At 39.7% G+C, this 21229-nt stretch overlaps 1 protein-coding gene across 1 annotated transcript; it reads left to right on the top strand.

Moving 5' to 3' along the window:
• The first annotated feature begins 7636 nt into the window (after positions 1-7636).
• Positions 7637-21109, top strand: LOC131219533 (thymidine kinase a). Its single transcript, XM_058214728.1, has 4 exons — positions 7637-8108; positions 10795-10939; positions 20027-20148; positions 20655-21109. The coding sequence occupies exons 1-4, from the start codon at positions 7753-7755 to the stop codon at positions 20929-20931; spliced, it is 900 nt and encodes a 299-aa protein (XP_058070711.1). The 5' UTR covers positions 7637-7752; the 3' UTR covers positions 20932-21109.
• The last annotated feature ends 120 nt before the right edge of the window (positions 21110-21229 follow it).

Below are 21229 nucleotides of genomic sequence, written 5' to 3'. Positions count from 1 at the left end.
CGTGCCTGGCATCAGTCAAGGTACGCTCTATCCCATCAAACATCTTGATGCTCACAGTACCAAGAACCACAACATTATAGGCATTGTCATTGTCCATAAATATATGTCTACCATCACATTCCTTATAACTGGTGAACTAACTCCGATGAGAAGTCATGTGATATAATGCTTCTGTGTCAAGGAACCACTCATCTCTATGATTGTCATGCAAGTGTCCGACCATAGACATAGACAAAACATCACATTCACTTATTTCATCATCAGATGTGACAACATTGGCCTTCCTGGAAGAAGCCTCTGAGTTTTCTTTCTTTGCTTTGGGATTTATGCAATCATTCTTCGCGTGTTCATTCATCTCACAATTCCAGCACTTTAGTTTTCCTTTGCCCTTGCCCTTAGATTTGAATCTAGGTCTTGAAGTTCCTTTACCTCGCTTAGTATTTCTTTCCCTAGTAAACAGTGCATCGGAAGATGTCCCCATATTGTCGTTTAGCTTTCTCATGGCCTTCCCTTGAAGGGCTGAGATAACGGTGTCGACACTCTGGATTTTAATTGTGGTGCATATTCATCCGTAAATTACTCATACGATGCCGGAAGAGAATTCAACAACATATATGCTTGTTTCTCATCTTTGATCACTTCCTCCACATCTAGTAGTTTGCAAATCAATTTATTAAAGTTACTGATGTGGGCTTCCAGATCTCCACCCTCTACCATCTTGAAAGTATATTACTGTAGCTTTAAGTGTAAGCAATTTTCAGAGAATTTTTTTGCATAGATATCCTCTAACTTCGCCCATAAGCTAGCCACAGTTTTCTCCCTTAAAATATTGTAAAGAACCTCATCCGTGAGACATAAACGGATGAAAGTATTCCAGTCTTCATCATTCATAGTCGATTTCTGCTCCTCAAGAGTCTTAACTTCGCCTTGCTTGGTTAATAGACTAATCATCTTGATCATCCATAACTCAAAAATTATTTTTACTTGAGTACTTCTCAATATTAAAATTGACATTTCTCATTGATGCTTGTCCTACAGATTTAAATCAGTGCCCCAACAATTGCTCTGATACCACTTGTTGGGATTTGTGCTGTGAAATCACACAGAGATGAATCTAGGATAATAATCCAAGAGCACTAAACAAACATGAGAGAGCAAAAAGATTTAACATGGAAAACCCTTTTGGGGAAAAATCACGGTACAAAGCGACAAATCTTCACTATGAAAGCAGAAATTACAAAGAGAAAGGATTTACCAGACTTGAACAATCATCAAATCTTTCCCTTGCTCCGCCCTTTTATAAATCCTATAACCATTTCAGAAAGCCTTAGAATCCCTTAGAATACCTCCCAATCCCATTTATGTGAGACCCGTATCCGAGTTTGTACCGTTCCGTAGGCTTTCGCGATCCTCCTAGTCGAATTCCGGCAACCCGTGACGCGTAGAATGCATTTGCGCGCAACCCTAAGTCGTGTCCTGTATTTTAGAGTCGGCTTAACTCGAGACTTGTACCTTAGCGACCACGTCGTCGCCACGGTTCCAATGTCACGTCTCGCGCGTTGAAGAGATACCCAGGCCAGGAGATGTGGGCCGCGTTCAGTTCGAGAAAACACCGTGCATTTACAATCCCAAGAAAATCTCTACAACATGTTAAATCAATCACCTCACATGTCAAGTATATGTCCCATCTTCAAACGTAACCCCAAAGTCAAAGCTACCCATCCCTTACATGTCAAAGTGCACATTACTCACCCATCACCCATCACTCACTCACCCATCCCTCTCTCTCTTTACATCCCATCCTCTCTCTCTCTCTCCCTCATTTCTTCATTTTTTTCAAGCAAACCCCATGAGAGCATCCAACGTCCAAGCTCCATGAGAGAGCTTTGTGTGGCCCACTTTCTATCTCCCATCTCTACCATCCAAGTTTCATCTCAACCGTTGAAATTGTTCCTATGGAGCTGTAGCATGCATTGGTGGATCGAAGAAGGAAGAAGAGATCAAAGGTTGGTGTTTTATAAGCCTACATTTTTATATTTTGATGATGGGTCAAGTGGGGCCTACTGATTGATGGTATGGATCTCACTCTAGACCCTAGATGTTGCCGATGTCCCACCATGATTCACATGATCATTTTATGATGAAGCCATTCTCCATGGACCCCATCACGATGTTTACTTTCTAGTTTGAAAGGGGTCACCTAGACCTTTCATTTTGGTGGAGAAGGAATCTTCACCGTTGATTTTGATTCGATGGGCCCACATGTATTAGGACCCACTTGATGTATGATTGAATGAATGGAAGGGAGGGCCCATAGTGTCGAGGTCCCTCCATCACACGTCTGTTTCTCTCTCTCTCTCTCTCTCTCCCTCTCTTTCATTTTTATGTGATGATGTGGCCATGTGGCCCACCTGGATGGACCCCACCATGATGTGTGTGGAACATCAACGCTGTGCATTTGATGGCCCATTTAGGGCAGCGGGCCCCCCTCTAAAAATCAGCCGTACTTGGAACTCAGGTGGCTCACACGGCAGGAAACAGTGAGGGATTAAACATCTACCATTGGAACCCTTTCTGGGTCACAGAAGTTTTGGATCTTTATGATATTTGTTTTTCCTCTTCATCCGGGTCTGTGTGACCTTATTGACAGATTGGATGGCAGATAAACGTTATGGTGGGCCCCACATGGGACCCACTGATATTGTGTTTTAACCACACCGTCCCCACGTACTGGGAGTGAGACGACTGATGTACCTCACTCCAGCTACATAGCTGCTGTAGTGGCGTCACCAAGTTTGTGGGTCCCACCTGCTTCATCCACGCCATCCATCTATGGGACCCACCATGATGCATGTGTTGTATCCATACCGTCCAACCATTTGGCAAGCTCGTCTTAAGGCTTGAGGCTAAAAATGAGACAAATTTAGGATCAGGTGGACCACATTACTGAAAATAGTGGGATTTGAACGTCTATCATTGAAACCCTATTGGGTCACAAAAGTTCTGAATCAATAGGAAATTTATTTTCCCTCTTAATATAGGTCTTTAAGACCTTATGATTAGATTGAGTGGAAATTAAACTTGACGGTGGGCCTTGCGATTTGTTTAACAATGAGAATTATTATCTCCACTACTATTTGTGATATGGTCCAAATGATCCTTCAATATGACTCATTTTTGGGAATTTATGAGGTCCATTATTGAGGCCCATCCTGATGTATTTGTGGCCCGTCCATTGAGGCCCATCTTGATATATATGAGGCCCATGGGCTGAGGCCCAATGGGATGTATACAAAGTCTGTTATAATGTTTGATTCCACGTGATGTATATAATGATGTTTATGGCGAGCCGTGCCTTGGGAGCAATGATGGTTTAACGTCCACACTGTAAGAATAATATTGGTTAAATGTCCGCATTATAACTCTCCGTAGGGCCCGTTAATAGACCCATACTTGTTGTGTGTAGGCCGTCTAGGCCCATCTTCGTTGTGAGGATAGTTTATCACCATATAACATGCTTGGTATAATTCCATGATTCATACCCATTCTCATCATGTGTATGCTTGATACGAGGAGTGACTGATCATAGTGTATGCCATTGAGCAGATTATTTATGGGACTCACTGATAGGAGTTACCCACATAAGCGCATAGTATGTGCAGGATTGCTGCATGACTGGATAATATGACTCAATGCATCTCGCATTTGTGTGACATGACCATTGTACGCCCTAGTGACATCAGGGCCGTGGCTCCACAGACACATTGTGGATGGTCGCATAGGATACCGGAAATACTTAGTTCTAGCACTGTGGGCACTTAGGATGTCTTTGGGTGAAAGTCCCAGAACTTTTTGGTACCAGGAGATGCTCCAACGTCTAGACCGAGTGGATATACGAGCGACCGAGTGCCGAATACCAGTAGACCGCGTCTCCGACTGTGTCGTTGTCGATTGAAAGGGGGTGTGGCCTTATCCACCCGAGTGAGGGGGTTATAAGCTGGGCTGAGTTTGACCAGCTCACAAATGAGTCCGTTATCGATGAGCTGGGTAGGTATTGGTAGACTACTGGTCAGGCGGATAGTGTAGTCTCTTCCACTTGCTGGGCTATGCGGCTAAGGAGGCGGCAGTCAGTGTAAAGTGTATTAGACCCCGATGATATCCCAGAGAGAAACTGTATTGATATATGTACTTGATGAGGACTGGCATGCTTGCATTGCATCTCACATATGACATTCCGCTATATAGGCCTCGCATCGCAAGGCCTTGCTTTGTTCGATAGCATTCATGTCTTGCATTGCATGGCCTTGGTATAGTCGATAACATTCATGCCTTACATCGCATAACCTTGGTACGACTGATAGTATTTATGGACTTACCAGCATATTTCTACATTACTTCGATATTGTATACTTGGTACTTGCCTTACGCACATACTTACATCACCCTCTAAGCTTTTGTAAGTTTATACACAACCGTTGCATGCAGGTGTCGTTGGATCGCAGCAGCGCTAAGGCAGGAGTGCGTATCGAATTGTTTTGGAGCTTTTTAATCACCTTGTATTTTCCTTTCTGCATTGTACTTAAAGTTTTTGATATAGTGGATATGTGGTGATTTTGTTTTGTGACTTGATTATGCTTGTGGTTACGCTCCATTATATATATATATTGAAAATCCTCCTTGCAGGATCCTAGGATCGGAATCTGGCATATGAATGCCGGGAGCCAAGAATGGGGCACTACGGAGGCTGTCGGCGCCGAATTCAACAATCGAGAATTTTGTGAACCCGTTTTCCGAGTTTGGGGCGTGACAATTTACATCAATATATATATAGTTTTATAAAAAATCTTAAACAAAATCAGAAAAAATCATAAATGAATTCAGAAACAAATCCTGCACTTTTGCAGTTGCACGAAAAATTTACACAAAATCTGATTAGATTTAAGACATTAAATACAACAGTTTCAACGGTAGGAATTTCCCTACCTACCTTTTACTTTAGTGCGGCCCACTTGAGTCTTGGATCTTGATCGCTTTGGGTATCACGTCCTAAAATAATCTCATAAAATGGAAGGACGGGGTGGATTCACGGTGGGCCCCACTTAGGTTTCTAGCGCTGAAACTTTATGCGAAAGCATTTAGCAAGAAAAAAACCACCATTCATTTAACGCTAATTTAAAAGAAATGACATGAAAATACATATAATTGCATCGAAACCAAACCGGCCTCAAAAGACATTTGTGCTGGAGCATGATTACGCAAGAAGAAAAGCGTGTATCATTACTAAGTTAGGCCTTGCATGGTGAAAGCCAAAAATATATTTGCCTTTAATTGTTGTGGTTCAAAAGGGGCGGTTATACATTTTGGGAAGGCTATCTGTGGTTAGAACATATCAAAAGATCCTGAAATTTCTACTGGAGCAGCGAATATATAGCAACTCCAACCCAACAAAAATTGCTTCCGAAATTGTCGGGGTTTGACCATTTAATAGAATACGATGCATAGAAGGAAAATAGACCAGCTAATGCTCCGGCCGTGTGTTTCGCGCATGGTATTAGATGTGATTAGGTGGAATAGAATTCCATTTGGTCCAATCCAGCATTTGGAGAGAAGACCGGAAAGGTTAGAATTAGGAAGGATGGAATTGCACTTAGTCCCATGGAACTGTATTTGGTCCAATGCAAGATTTTTGTGAATTTTGAAATCCATTACACATGTGGGCCCCACATTGATGTATGTGTTTATCCATACCGTTTATCCATATACACCGATTACGCATGGCATTCTAGTTATATATGTATACAAATGAATGATATCTGTTATGAATTTGGTCAGTTGATTGTAATTCCATGGTCCACCAAACATGATTTTACTTAATCTAGTATTGTCCTGTACTAAAATTTTATCATGGTATTTTCAGACATGCAATTATCGTGTAATAATAATGTTAATCCCATCTAATACAATTCAATACCAATCGATTTCACATACCAAACACGCAGTTTACGGCGTTTCCGCATCCCACTATTTTAGGTTGTATCGGTCGCTTGAGCATTGGATCTGCCTAATTTGTGGATGGGATTTTCTCTAGGAGCCTGCTCAAAGCTCCAAGGGGCTCACCGTGATTTCCGTGTGAAATCCAGTCCGTGAATCAGTTGTGTCAGCTCATGTAGGGACGGAATTCCAAACATTAGGCAGATCATAACTCAAGTGGGCCCAACCACTGCGAGGGGAAAGGGACGCGGATTGCGTCCCACCCCCGCCCGGACGGAACATCATGTAAGTATTTTATCCACACCGTTCATCGCTTTTCTCAGATCATTTTAAGGTATTATACAAAAAATGAAGTAGAGATACAGTTACAGTGGACCACATCAAAGGAAGCTGCAGTGATAATGACACCCACCGTTGAAACCTTTCTAAGGGCCACCGTGGTGCTTTTTTACCACCCAACCTATTAATAAGATCATGCAGACTTGGATGAAGTGAAAACACAAATTTCATATTGATCTGACACTTCTCCAGCTGCCAATAAGTTTTTAACGGTGGATGTTCAATCCCCACTTTGTGGTCCACTTAAGCCCTGAATATACCTCAATTTTTGCATTATATCTTAAATTTATCATATAAAAACGATTAACGGTGTGGATGAAATAATTACACCACGCTGGGCCCCAAAGATCCCTGCCGGACGGATTACCGTCCGGGCGGGGGTAGGACGCAATCCGCGTGTAAAAGGGAGTGGATTTGGTCAGGTCCGGGTAACACAAGTTTGGTCAGTCCCTGACCGTGGGGCCCACCCTGATGCATATGTTGTATATCCATGCCGTCCATCCGCTTTCCAGATGTAGGGGATGGCCCAGAAGTTGAACCTGATCCAAATCTCAGGTGGACCACACCCCATGAAACAACGGTGAATGAATGCCCAACATTAAAAACTTCCTGGGGCCCACCTCAACGTTTATTTTCCATCTAACCTTCTGATATGTTAAATAAGACCTGGACGAAGGGAAAACACAAATATTAGCTTGATTCAAAACTTTGTAGCCCACAAGAAGTTTTTAATGGTCAATCACCAACTTTTCCTATGGTGTGGTCAAATTGAAATTGGATCTTCTATATTTCCGGTCCAATGACATAAAATAATTTTTAAAAATTAATGGTCGGCATGGATATACAAAAAATACATAAATATGGGCCCCACGTTCACAGCCTGACCGAACTGGGTATTAGCCCGACGGACCGAATCCGCTCCCAAATTGAAACCACCGGGGAAACCTTCATGGGTCCCACCTTGATGTTCATATGCCATCCAAACCGTTCATAAAACTAATCCCATCAGGATGAATAACAAACGGAAATATCAGCCTAATCCGAAATTCAGTGGGCCCAAGAAGGTTCCAACAGTGGTCATCCGCACCCCTACTGTTTCCGGTGGTATGGCCCACATGAGTTTTGGATCTGCCTGAAGTCTGGGATCAAGATCTTAATTAAGCTGAATCAACTGATGGACGGACTGGATTTCACACAAACACCACTATGGGCCCCACAACAAAGAAATGCGGGTCTGCTTTGATATGGAGCAGGACCCGACATTTCATCTTCAACAAAACCCACATCTCTCTAACGCAGGCTCTCTCTCCTTCCCAATGCTTTCCCTCCAAAAACCCCAATTTGGCTTTGAATCCCTTCCCTCCATTTTTTTCAAATATCCCAAAATCAGAGCCGTAGAATAATAAATACCCCACCCAATCGATGCCATTCATTTCCAAGATCATGAAATCCCTCTCCCTCTCTCCCTTCTCCATCAATCCAACCCTCCACAAACACAAATCCCCTCTTCTCCTCCCTTTCCCATTCTGCCCTTCCCTTTTCTCCAAATCACCAATCTGTACTCCCCTCTTTTTCCCTACAAAGGCCTTCTCTTCTTCTTCTTCTTCCTCCCTCAACGACCCTCTCCCATCCCTCTCTCCGATCCTCATCGACGGCTCTGATCCCGCCATGCAGACCGGCCCCGCTTCCGGAGAGATCCACGTCATCCTTGGCCCGATGTTCGCTGGCAAAACCACTGCCCTCCTCCGCCGCATCCAGTCGGAGAGCAGCAACGGCAGGTTCGGATCTTCCTCTTTCTTCCCTTGTTCGAATTCCATCATGAAAATTGGATTCGATCCAGTGCATATGGATGTATTAATCGGAGCTGTCCATCTCGTAATGCCTATCATGGGTGGTCCGTGTTTTGAAAACCACATGGATCGGATGGCTGGGATCATCTTATGGATGTGTATTTTCGACCATTGTCAGTCTACAGTTTGGGAAACTAGATGAATGGTCCCGATTCTTATGCTGCCCTGCGATGTGCGGTAACCGTTCTACTGGCTCTACCATATCCTCTCCCCTAGGTCGGAACCGCTTGTTTTGATATGGCAAATGCTGAATGGTCCATCGTACAAAATCTCATCTTTTGGACAATCCTAACCCTTCAATTGGTGGCATATAGATAGATAGTAGTAGACAAATGTCATCAATGGCTCAGATTTTGTGAGAAAATGGCCATTTGTTAGATAACTGGGTTACTCCAAACCGACCATTTTTATCAGTGGCCAATCAGTAGCCGGCAAGCCCAATGTTGTTATGCGATTGCATAATCGCATAATGACATTCATATGGCATATGCGATGGATAGTATGTGATCGCATATTGCATAAAGCGATCGCATATGCGGTTATGTGATCGTATATTGCATAAAGCGATCGCATATGCGGTTATGCGATCACATACTTTCCTTCTTCTTCTTCTTTGATTTTTTTTATTTTTTATTTTTAAATATTATATTATATAATATAAATATAAATTATTATTATTATTATTTTTAAATAAAAAAAGTTGTGCAATCACTTATGTGATCGTGTGATTGCAAGCGATTAGGCATAAGCAATCACACAGGATCGCTTATGCCATTTGACGACATTGGGCAAGCCCGCAGGATGTCCGGCTCACATGATCCTAAACATGTGCCTCTTGCATATTGTGCAGGACATAGAGGCAGTGGATCGGCAGCCTTCTTCGCCGATCTATTTCTGTTTTGTTTTTCCTGCAAAAATCTCTTCATTCGAGTTTTGGTGTTTTGCACTGACCGATTTTTTTTTTTTCCCCCCTTTGATGCATACAGTGTTATACAATGATTGGCATTGTATATTGGCATTTCATTCAGGTCACCATTCTGTACAGGTGGAACCCACCTTAAAATGACCCATACTATTCATCTGATGGCCCCTCCATGGATTGGCTGTGGATAGAAAATGTCCTTGTCAAACACTCCAGCCATCTGATTGGTGCCCCTTCTGAGTTGTCCAGATACAATGACAATCTAATAGAAGAAATGAGAAATCAGATTCTCATCATAGGGGAGCATGCACATACATAATCAATGGGCATGTTACTGGGAGCGAGGTCCTGTCTCCAACCCTGCTTGCGGAGGGATATGGGAGAAGCTTGATTAGCTCTAACAAGTTTCTAGTCCACAATTGGGACAAGGACAGGAGCGGCTGCAGGCCTTAGGTATTCTATGGTAATGACAGAGGTCTAAGGTCTAAGTTTCGAGGGAACTTAGGACTAGCACCAGTATGTAATAAGATGAGTGGAAATAGACTTAGATGCTTTGGTCATGTGCAATGGAGACCAAGAACTGCGCTGGTTAGGAGTGAGTTGGTACAAGTTGAAGGCTCTAAAAGGGCAAGGGGAAGACCCAAAAGCATGCGGGTGGAGAGAGTAAGAAAAGACTTGATGACCATTTGTCTAATTGAAGGTATGGCTCTTGATAGAGCAGAATGGCTGAACAGGATTCATGCAGCTGACCCCAATTAACTGGGATAAGACTTAGGCAATGATGATGACATATATGATAAATACTAATATATACATATTTGTCAATATATGTTGATTTTTTTAATCAATCAAAATAAATACCACTTCAAATTTCAAAGGAAAATGAAAAGTAAAACCAAGCTAAGAGAATTAGAAAAAATACATTTACACACTAAACTATCTTTTTGTTAAACTAGTATAGTAGTCAATTAATCAGTTACCATTAATCAAACCATCCATGAAACCAGTCAAGTACAAAACTAATAACTGTTAATCAAAAGCTCACTATTAGAAGAAGAAAAAATGAGAGGAGGTTGGAATTTGGGTAAAAGAAATCGTAAGCTTTTGATCTCAAAAGATGAAAAGAAAGATGAGAGTTATTGAAATAGGTTTAGGAGGCCCCTCTTATGTATTTACACTTTGTAAAGGCGGGTAAAAAACCCCCATGTGATGCTGGCGTGCTTTGGTGTACCCAGGTGCTACGTGCTATATGCATGCCTGGGGTAAGTGCCTCGCCTGGGTCCAGGCGAGGTGCACCATGGCCAAATCGTCTACGCATGCACCTAGTTCCCCTTTGACTACACTGCTGTGAATCCTTTCTCATTCTGTCTCCTTTATTTCCTTGCTCATGGACCATTAGCTATATTCAGGACATCATATGATGGGTTGAGTGCTTTGCATCATTGCCCATCCATGGTGTCTCACATGTCACCATATAAATGGTCTTGATCTGTAAGGCAGGCTCCACCTGTTCAGAATGTTGTCCTGAGTGAAAATTCTGATAATTTTGGGCTGAACATTGTATATTTTGTCTTTTATTTTAATGAGAGTGAGATCTGCATCCCTCTCCTTTCATTAGTGAAGTACATTGTTACTTATTAAATAGTGAATCGGCATCTTATTTTCTGTTTTCCTTTCTTTTTCTGTTACTAGAAAAGTTGCAATAGTAAAATCTGACAAGGATACAAGATATGGGTTGGACTCGATCGTGACACATGATGGTGCAAGAATGCCATGCTGGGCTTTGTCGGATCTTTCATCTTTCAAGGCAAAATGTGGAGCTGTTGAATATGAAAAGGTATGCAGTAGCAAAATTTTGGATAGCTTCCCGTTATGACTTTGAGCCGGTTCATTTTCTAAGTTGTTTTAAGTATTTTATTTTTGAAGATAGACATTTAATTTGTATTTTGGTGGATATTTTCTCTTTTCACGAGCTAATGGTATTGACTGGTCTAGTTCAATATGTATTTAAAACCTTTATTTCTGTTATATGATTCCTATACTTTCTCCATTCTTTGTGATAATATGTTGTTTTATGTATGTTTCGTCTTATGCTTGGCTTCTTCATAACGACGAAAGATGACTTTGTATGGGGTTGAGAAGAGAAAATCCTTTCAAAGTTGTATTTCATCATGATGAAATGAAATTGTGGTGTAGGCCCATGGTCCACTGTACGGTTTAACATTTGTTTATTTTAAGCTGTTTATGGTAAGATTTAGGTCCTAAATGTCAGAGATCGCATTTGCCATTTGTGGAAGATAGGGTGGCTGATGTGGAAGATATGATTGAAGATTTTGGGGCATCAAATAGTAGATTTATTTTTCTTATTTGGGTCAAATCTTTGTTGGTGGGATTTTTATTATTTTAAATAAATTATAGATTGATTTGAAATTAATTATGATTGATGTGAAATTAATCTAACAGATGAGGAATTTTCATTAAAGATTCATGGTGATTGTCTTTAGTATTTATAAAAAAGGGGGTGGTGTAGGAGGAAGTAGTCCACATTTTTTTGGACTGTGAGTTTCCTCAAGTATTGTAAGAAAAGTTCGAATATCAATAGAATTATTTCTCTCTTTCTCTACTCGAATATTTCTTATGAGTTTATACATGTTCATTTCTTTACGATTCGGGTGTTGAGATTTCATTGACTCGATGACTGAGTTGCACTAATTTGGTATTAGAGTACGTCATCTTTGAGATTTTCGACTTTATATCATCTCCTAAGGGCTTTGAAGGCATTATACTGGAAGAGTTTGTGCAAGTAACTCAATTGATTCACACACATAAATTGAGTAGATCAACTCAAGCATATGGTAGGCAATTTCATTAATCAAGTGGGAGAGTTTTAGTGTGGAAGGAATCTAGAGACCTAATTTGGAGCACGTGGACACGTAAGGAAAGGTCCCCATCAAGGTCCTGACCAACAACGGGCGGCCCTAGCTTGTGAAGATATTAATGATCGATTCCTGTTGTTGGAATATGATAGAGAGCACGGAATTAAGGTAGAAATTACAAAATTTCATGGTTGTTTTGCATCATCGATTGGCTAAGTGACGAGGACATCCGACCACCATACCAAAGGAGGGCCACTTGGCCCAATTCACATTCTTAGCCACATTGAAGATCACACATGCATATTTGAGGACCCCACACTGGGAAGTTGTACGTGGGCTGCATATAGGAGCTTGATGGACACATCGGACTATTGGATCGAGTGGACATGGTGATCGGACCGTTGGATCATCATTATCGGACATCTTGATCGTAGATTTTATGGGCCACAAAATAGTTTAGTTGTTTACTTTGTTTGCATGTTTCATTATTTTTAGTATAGCCTATATTTGTGTTGAGATTAGGGAGTAAAGAACAACTTTTAATTCATTAAGCATCCTTATGTTGAGAATCTTATTTTAGGGTGCCTTTTTGTAAAAGGTCTTTTTTAGACTATAAGGGGTTGGACGTCCCCATCCTAGCCATCATGCATGTTATGGATGAAAGAGATTTCTCTCATTTTGCTTTGAAATTGAGCAAAATTTCATCCTGTGATTGGATTGGTGGTGTAAAGCCACGAGGACAAGGTATCATATTCTTTTCTATGTTTCTCTCGTCTCGACAAGGTATCATTTTCTCTCATCGTCTTCTTTTCTTCCTTCTTCATCTCTCTTCTTCTTCTTCTTCTTCTTCTTCTTTTTATTTTTATTTATTTATTGATTTTTTTATTATAAATTTCTTCCTCTTTTAAACTTTCATTCTTCTTTCTACAGCCCCCAATCCATCCAAAACTCTAGTTTTCAAAACCCTAAATCCCTAAAACCATAACCCTAAATCCTTAAAACCCTAATCCAAAATTCCCCAAAATCATAACCTTAAAATTTTCAAATTAAAAAATCCCCTGTCCATATCATAAATCCCAATTCCCTAATTCCTAAAACCCTTAAACCCAAAATCTGAAATCCTAACTTAAAACCTCCCAAAACCTCGACCCTAATGTTCCAAACCTTAATTTCTCTAAGCCTTGATACTCCAAACCCATTTCCCACATTCCCTAGCCTTTAAACAACCCTAATACGTCAAAACTCTTACAAGACACATGATTTCTATTGAATTCAGATTTAGCCCTATGCTAGGATGGGGGTTCTATCTCCCATAGGTCCTAGTTAATCAGAAATTTATGAGATTCGCATTATGGGACTGTCATAGGCTTAAATTTAGACATGTCATGAATATGAAATTTCTAAATTTATGGTAAATTAGCTTTATTTTGTCGTTTCATTGCTCTATTAATCCGTCTTTTAATTTCATGGCATCATATTAGGTTAGATCATTCCGTCCTGCATCACTAAGCAAGGTGGGAAATGTGTTTACGCACAAGGAAATCGAGGACAATTGGAAGGTTGAATTAATAGTTATGAAATTTTTTGGCCACCTTATGCTGAATGAAGCCATTAAGGTAAGAAGAAAGTAAATTCTTGGAAAAAGATTAAAAAGAAGTTAAAAGAAAATTTCTACTCACAATTTATGCACATGACCTTTATTAAAGATGATCAACGTCACGAGGACAAATCGGTAATGAATACACTGAGGAGTTTTATACATTGCTATTATGGGCATGGTTTTGTGAATATGAAGATCAAAAGATTTCAAGGTATCTTAATGGTCTTAACTCAGACATAAGAAATGAATTGACTTTTGTAAAGTGTATTTGGCTTTCAAAAATGTATTTAAGGTATCCAATGTATACACACTTGCATTAAAAGTTGAGAAGGTAACGAATTGGGGACTTCAAAGATGATTTGGTGCCTCATAAGGATTGTCATTGACCATAAGGCCTTTCATAGGCCAAGAGAAAATGAGCCAACTCTAACAAAGAAGCCAAATCCCAACCCATGGAAATGTGGTTATGGATGAGGGGCTAGTGCATCCAATATGGGGCAAACAACACTCTTTTGCATGCTTTAAGTGTGGGTAGTTGGGATTGTTCTTTTTGATGTCCTAAATATTAATTTATGGCTAAAGTGAATTTGGTGGAGGAAGGAGAATACATTAAAGACACTTCCAACTTTATGAAAGTCAAGGATGACACATAATATGAACATGCACAAGATGATGAGATGCATGTTAAAGATGTAGTAGATGTGATGGTGATAAGGGTAAGATGTTGGTTATTTAACAAATTATGCTATCGGCCCTCGGGTGATTGATGAGAGGTGATGGTTGTGACACAATATCTTTTGCATCACTTGTACTTCTAGTGGGATCATATATATGATTTTGGTAGACGGGAGTAGTGAGGGAGTTGTGAGAACATTATCTCACAAGAAATGGTGGATAAAACTAAAAAAACATAAGCATCTACGTCCATACCAGAGGTTTTTTTGGTTCAAGAAATGGGGATAAGTTTTTGTTAATTCTAGATGCTTAGTTCTCTTCTCTATTGGATTTAAGTATAAGGATGGAATGTGGTGTTACGTGATTCCCATGGATGAATGCTTCATTTTGTTGGGGAGACTGGTTGTGGGATTGAAATATGGTGCATCTAATGCTTATTCCTTTGTGAAGGATGGTGTTAATATCACATTGCACCCAATGAAATATCTTCCAAGACCCAAATATGATAGAAATAAATGTCAGAAATGGTTCAATGTAGAAAAATATGAAGAGGGAAGCAAGGGGACTAGTATAATTTATGTTTTGGTTGCTAAAGAAGACACAAAACAGTTAGATATTCTGCCTCTTACATTAGAATTTCATGAATATGAAGACTTAGTACTTGAAGAAATCCCAGTTGGACTTCCTCCTATGAGAAACATTCAACATCACATCGATTTAGTGCCAGGTTCAAGCCGGCTGAATCTTGCTTACTACCGAATGAGTCTAGTATGATATTGTTGAGCTCCACCAATAGGTTATTGAGTTGCTACAAAAGGTTTTAATTTGGAAAAACATGCCACAATGTGTTGTTCTTGCATTATTAGCTTTTAAGAATGATGAATCTTGGAGGACATGTGTGGACAATCATGCGATCAATTGTATTACTATACCAATTTCCTAATCCATGGTTGGCTGATATGTTGGACATGTTGCATGGAACAAAGATCTTTTAAAAAATCGACTTAAGTACTGGATATCATTAAATTCATTTCTAGCTTGGGGATGAGTGGAAGACTATGTTTAAGACTTGAGATGCATTTTTTGAGTGGCTTGTAATGCCATTCAGTCTTTCAAATGCCCTAAGTACTTCCATGAAGCTGACGATAGAGGTACTTTGCTCTCCATGGAAAATTTCTTAGTTTTTTGTTTTGATGACATTCTTATTTTTAATTTTGATTTATCTGTTCACCTTGATCACTTACGACAAGTATTTGAGGTACTATGGAGTCACTATACATTAAATTGAAAAAGTGCTTCTTTTCGATAGTGTTGTGTTTTGTGGGTATATTGTATTTGTGGAAGGGATTAAAGTTAACCATGGAAAAATCAAGATCTCTACGGAGCAACATACCCTACGAACCTTTTCGGAAGTTTGTTCTTTCCATGGCTTGACGACATTTTACTAAAGATTTATTCGGAATTCAATACACTATTATCTCATCTGTCATTGATTGCATGTGTGGAGGTAGTTCGAATGGACTAAAGTGTTAGATTGAATCTTTAGTACCATAAAAAAGAAGATGACAGAGGCTCTAGCTCTTGCATTTTTGTACTTTAATAAAGTCTTTAAGTGGAAACCAATGGTTCGAATGTTAGCATTGGCGGAATGTTGAGTTAGGAAGGAAAGCCGATCACTTTTTTTAACGAGAAGTTTAACAATGTACAAAAGAATTACTCCATATATGATCTCAAGTCCTATGCAGTGGTTCAAGCGTTACAACATTAAAGATATTACCATATTAATCAAGAATTTATTCTTTACTACCATGAAATGTTGAAATATCTCAACTCCCAAAAAAAGCTAAGTGCCCGTCATGCGGAGCGAAATCTTTTCTACAAGATATACTTTCCTTTTGCGTAATAAAGCCACAAAAACTGTGTAGGAGGGTAGTTCTATTATGAACACTTGCCTAGAGGTCATGGGATTGAATATAAGGAGGGGCTGTTTGATTCTCCAACGACAGTGGTAATTCATGGTAAATGAGTAATAATTATTTACCTTTGTATTTACAGCTGCATTTTCGAGGTGATGTTGATAGCTACTTCATTTATAGCACCTCATGTCACCCGAGACTAACACACGTTGCTTTTGTGGGGCTGGCCATGATGTACATTTATTATCCACTCCGTTCATCCTTTTAGTCAGCTCATTTTAGGGCATGAGCCAAAAAATGAGGCAGATCTAAAGCTCAAGTGGACCACACCATAGGAAATAATGGGAATTGAGCTCCTACCATTGAATGATTTTTGAGGCCCTAGAAGTTTTGGATCAAACTGATATTTTTGTTTTCCCTTTATCTATGACTATGTGACCTTATGAACAGGTTGGATGACAAATAAACATCAATGTGGGCCCTAGGGAGAAAATAGCTTTCAATGGTTCACGTCTTTACAATCATTGTTTTTTAAGGTGTGGCCCACTCGAAATTGGAATTTTCCTCATTTATGGAATTATACCCTAAAACGTGCCGTTACAAAGGATGGATGGTGTGGATAAGTCACATACATCACAATGGGTCCCACAAGTTTAAATAAGCAAAAATATGAGTTTTAGACCGATTTTCAAAATGTAATTCCTTGCGGATTTCAAACAGGGGAACTTAGTAATAATTACTTTTTTTACACGTATTTACTAGGAAGCTTAAAAATCAAACAACCCCTAAGGTTCTTGATAGATGTGTGGACGACTGGTATTGAAAGTGTGAATTTATCTTACTTGATAGATGATTATTTATGGGTTCTTGCTTATGCATTCTCAAAGGATCGTTGCAGGAAAAGATTTGATTTGAGCTACATGGAGGAAAACTGGGTGAACACTTTTGAAGAGATAAAACATTGACCATGGTGGAGGAAAAATATTACTGGGCTCATATGCACTGTGACATTGAATAGTTCGTAGCATGATGTCACCGATGTCATGTATCCAAAGGTCAAATACAGAGCATTGGCCTTTATACGCTGCTTCTTGTTCCAATCTCGATATGTGTGGATATTTTCATGGAATCGATTTTGGGTCTTCTTAAAATTCAAAGGGAAGCATATACGAATTATGTTATGATAGATTATTTTTCGAAAATGGCCTATTCATTCCACGCAAAAGCACTGTGGATGTGGTGCATAATGCCAATATATTCTTCACAGAGATTGTGTCACTTCACAGGGCATTGAAAATGATAACTTCGAACCACAATTTGAAGTTTGCGAGGCACTTTTGACGCACTTTATGGAAGCTGTTGGAGACTATTCTCTAGTGCATATCATCAAATAGAGGGCAAAATCGAGGCATTTAATGGGAGTCTTAGTAACTGCTTGTGGATTATCGTGACCGATAACATACTCAGTGGGCTTTATCCCAATTTACTAACAACTTAGTAAATTGTATTAGGGGAAAATCTCCATTCGAGATTGTAAATGGGAGTAGCTCACACCATGTACTCAACTTAATACATCATTGGCGCAAGATCAAGTGAGTGAAGATGTTGATGCTTTCACCAAGCATTTCTAAGACTTGCAAGTTCAAATGATGAAGAAGATCGAAGAGAACTCCAAGTACCGAGGAGCTGGAAATGGACATTGGTGGGAGAAGATAGATACAAAAGGTGACTTGGTTATGGTTTATCTCTGCAAAGAAAAGTTTTTAAGGAGAACTTACAACATACTCAAGTCTAAGAAGATTGGTCCATGCTGAGTCAAGAAGTTGGGTGATAATGCCTATGAGATTGAGTTGCCAGATGACAAAGGTATCTCACAGACTTTCAATGCGGCAAATTTGTTTGAGTATTATGGTGAGGTGTTTAACGTACAAGATGAAGTCATTGTCGATATGAGCAAACAACTTTTGAAGAAAAAGAAGGAAGAAGTTGAGCAAGTGTTGTGCAGAAGACTACTGATGTTCGATGGGGCCGATAAAAGCAATATTCAGTGAAATAGAAGAACAACTCTATTCTGAATGTATATGAATCATGGGCTGAATTGAATTGGATCCAGACTCCTACTATTTGTATGAAGCATCTAACTCGCTGTGTCAAGTTCTTTCCAAATCAGGGGGAATGATTTAGGTCCATGGCCCATCATAGGGCGCATCATGTTCTGATTTTGAGCTGTTTGTTGCAATATTTAGGGGATATGATTGAAGATTTTGGAAGTATATAGTATATTTGTTTTTGCTATGGAATTTTTATTATCTTAACTAAATTATAATTAATTTGAAATCAATCAAATGGTTGGAGGATTTTCATTAAAGATTCATAGGAATTGTCTTTAGGGCCTATAAAAGGAGGGATAGTGTAAGAGGTAGGCATTCCACATTTTTTTGAATTGTGAGTTTTCTAAGTATTGTAACAAAAAAAGTTTGAATATCAATAGAGTTATTTCTCCTGCTCTACTCAAATGTTTCTTATGAGTGTATGCATGTTCATATATTTGTGATTCGGGTGTTTAGATCTCATTGACTCGATAATGAAGTTGCACCAAATTGCTATACGAAGAAAAGATCGATGGACCCCTTTGCATTAGAATCAGCAATACGAGATGAAAGGTTAAATTGATTGAGCAGGTCTGATTCTTGAAAGACAAAACAGACTTAATCAAGCCATTATCATCCTTTAAAACGCTTCTCAATGAACTCCCATCAACATTGAACTGCCAAAAACCCGAAGGAGGTGGCTTCTAAATAAATAAATAAATAAACCATGGTGAAGATGCTACTCCCATTGCCTTTAATGGGGCTTACAAAGACTGGCAGTGGCACATTGCTTTTACCAATTGGGTTAGCACACTGCTATGTGTTTGGCTGTTCAATCAATTTGAATCACAACAAATCAATTCGATAAAGGAGGGGATGCCAAAAAATAGAGCCGGCACACTCCACTCATACTTCATAATGGGGGAATTATAAACTAAAATGGTGCTAGCCCCAGATTGCATTTACCCTCATTTTAGTCGAACTTGAATTGCAGCATGTGGTTCGGCTGCATTATGAGCTAAAATGGCCCCAGCGGTTCTTTGACCATTTACTTTATAACAAGGTTTTAAATTGGTGTATTGGGCATCAAATCATTCACCACCAATACAACTCAGTATCACCCTTATATCAGGCCTGTTTCGGGCCGATACAGCAGTATCATTCATTGGCAATACCAGTACGTATCGGGAGATACATAGTGGTTTTGGACAATACTTTGCACCTTGCTCTATGATGAATTAAATGAATTGGAACCTGTTCATGAATAATCCTAAACATACTGACACTGTTGATTGCAAACCCATCTGAAGATAAATTCTCTAAGAAAATGATAGTACGTAAAATCATTCCAAAAAGGTTATTTATTACTTCGAATTCATTACTTGTTTGCCTGTTCATTGTTTTGTATGAGTTTGAATAACTGCTGAATTCAGGAAAACCCTCAGATGCAGCTAACCTAGAGTACAGTAGAATACCATATACACGTCAGGGACCAGATAAATAATTAGATCCCTCTCCTAATGGTGTCAATGTGCAAATACTGTGTGCGCCGTGTGACAAACAGATACCTGTTGGTTGTTATGTTTGCAAATACGCTTCAGTGTCCATGAAGATTGTGGAACACACTGTGGAAGCAATTGTGAGAACTGTATATGGGAAAGGCTGGAAAATTTCAAAGAAGTGCACTGCTTAGATGATTTGGTGTTGTAAATTTCCTTGCAGTAAGCAGTTCTATATAATCCTCTCATCAAGAACACATTGTTTCAGCTTGATGTTATAGGAATTGACGAAGCTCAATTCTTTGAAGACCTTTACGATTTCTGCTGCAAGGCAGCCGATCATGATGGGAAGACCGTAATCGTCGCAGGCCTTGATGGTGACTACTTGAGGTACCACTTTATGATACTTGCAACATGGATATTTGTGTTAAGCCCAATTGAACCTCTCCACCATATATCCACATATGCATGTGTTTGATGTCTGACTTGTGCATCGCGTGGGTCACCCTGTTTTGATGAACTGCCTGACCCAACCCACAACCATACCTGCCTGGAATTCCAACCAAGGTGCCCAACCTGATCCCAATTGGAAGTCTTCTATACTTAACCCAACCCTATCCAAATACATGTGATTATTTCCAATCGAACCCGAATTTGTTCAACCCAAATCCAACCTGATTTCAATTCTGGTTGGCATTTTCCAACACAAACCCAACCCAAGGACCTTGCAATCCAACCTAAAATTGGGTTGGGTCAATCAAGTTCAGGGTGAGCCAAACCCAAGCTGCAGCCCTATCATTGAGCCTCTGATGTGTACTTGTGTCATCCTTTTTTATTTCAGTTATTTGTTTATTATCATTGTTGTTTTGATGAACAAGCTGCATGTCTGCTTGCAGAAGGAGCTTTGGGTCTGTGCTGGATATTATACCTTTAGCCAATTCCGTAACCAAACTAACAGCTCGCTGTGAGCTCTGTGGCAAAGGGGCCTTCTTTACACTTAGGAAGACAGGTGAAATGCAAACTGAACTGATTGGTGGGGCCGATGTCTACATGCCAGTCTGTCGGCAGCACTATGTGAATGGACAAGTCATCATTGAAGCTACAAGAAATGTCTTGGAGTCTCAGAAAGTTCATTGTGACCCACTTCCTGAAGTAGCCCCGGTATTTAGTTAGCATGATCCATGTTGCTATTCTTTAGAGTAATCGGGTTGAGTTTGTTACTTTTCTAAGTCTGTTTGAGCTGCTAATACCAGTTGTATGCTGCTCGATTTAGTGTTGTTGTATCCTTCTCCGTGTGTACGTATATTAAGGTTATCACCTCTTTAATGAAAGTAAGGATTATTTTTCTCTACATCAGGGTCTGAAATGCCATGTTTGGGTTTATCATGGAGGCCGTTTGTCAAGGTTTTCAATAACGGTAATGGTGGCCATAATGGCCAGCCTTATGGCCCTTAAGATATGGGCTGTAACA

This window comes from Magnolia sinica, chromosome 11 (genome assembly GCF_029962835.1).
Source record: "Magnolia sinica isolate HGM2019 chromosome 11, MsV1, whole genome shotgun sequence".
Classification (NCBI taxonomy): Eukaryota; Viridiplantae; Streptophyta; class Magnoliopsida; order Magnoliales; family Magnoliaceae; genus Magnolia; species Magnolia sinica.
This window is presented reverse-complemented; position numbering and strand designations above follow the sequence as displayed.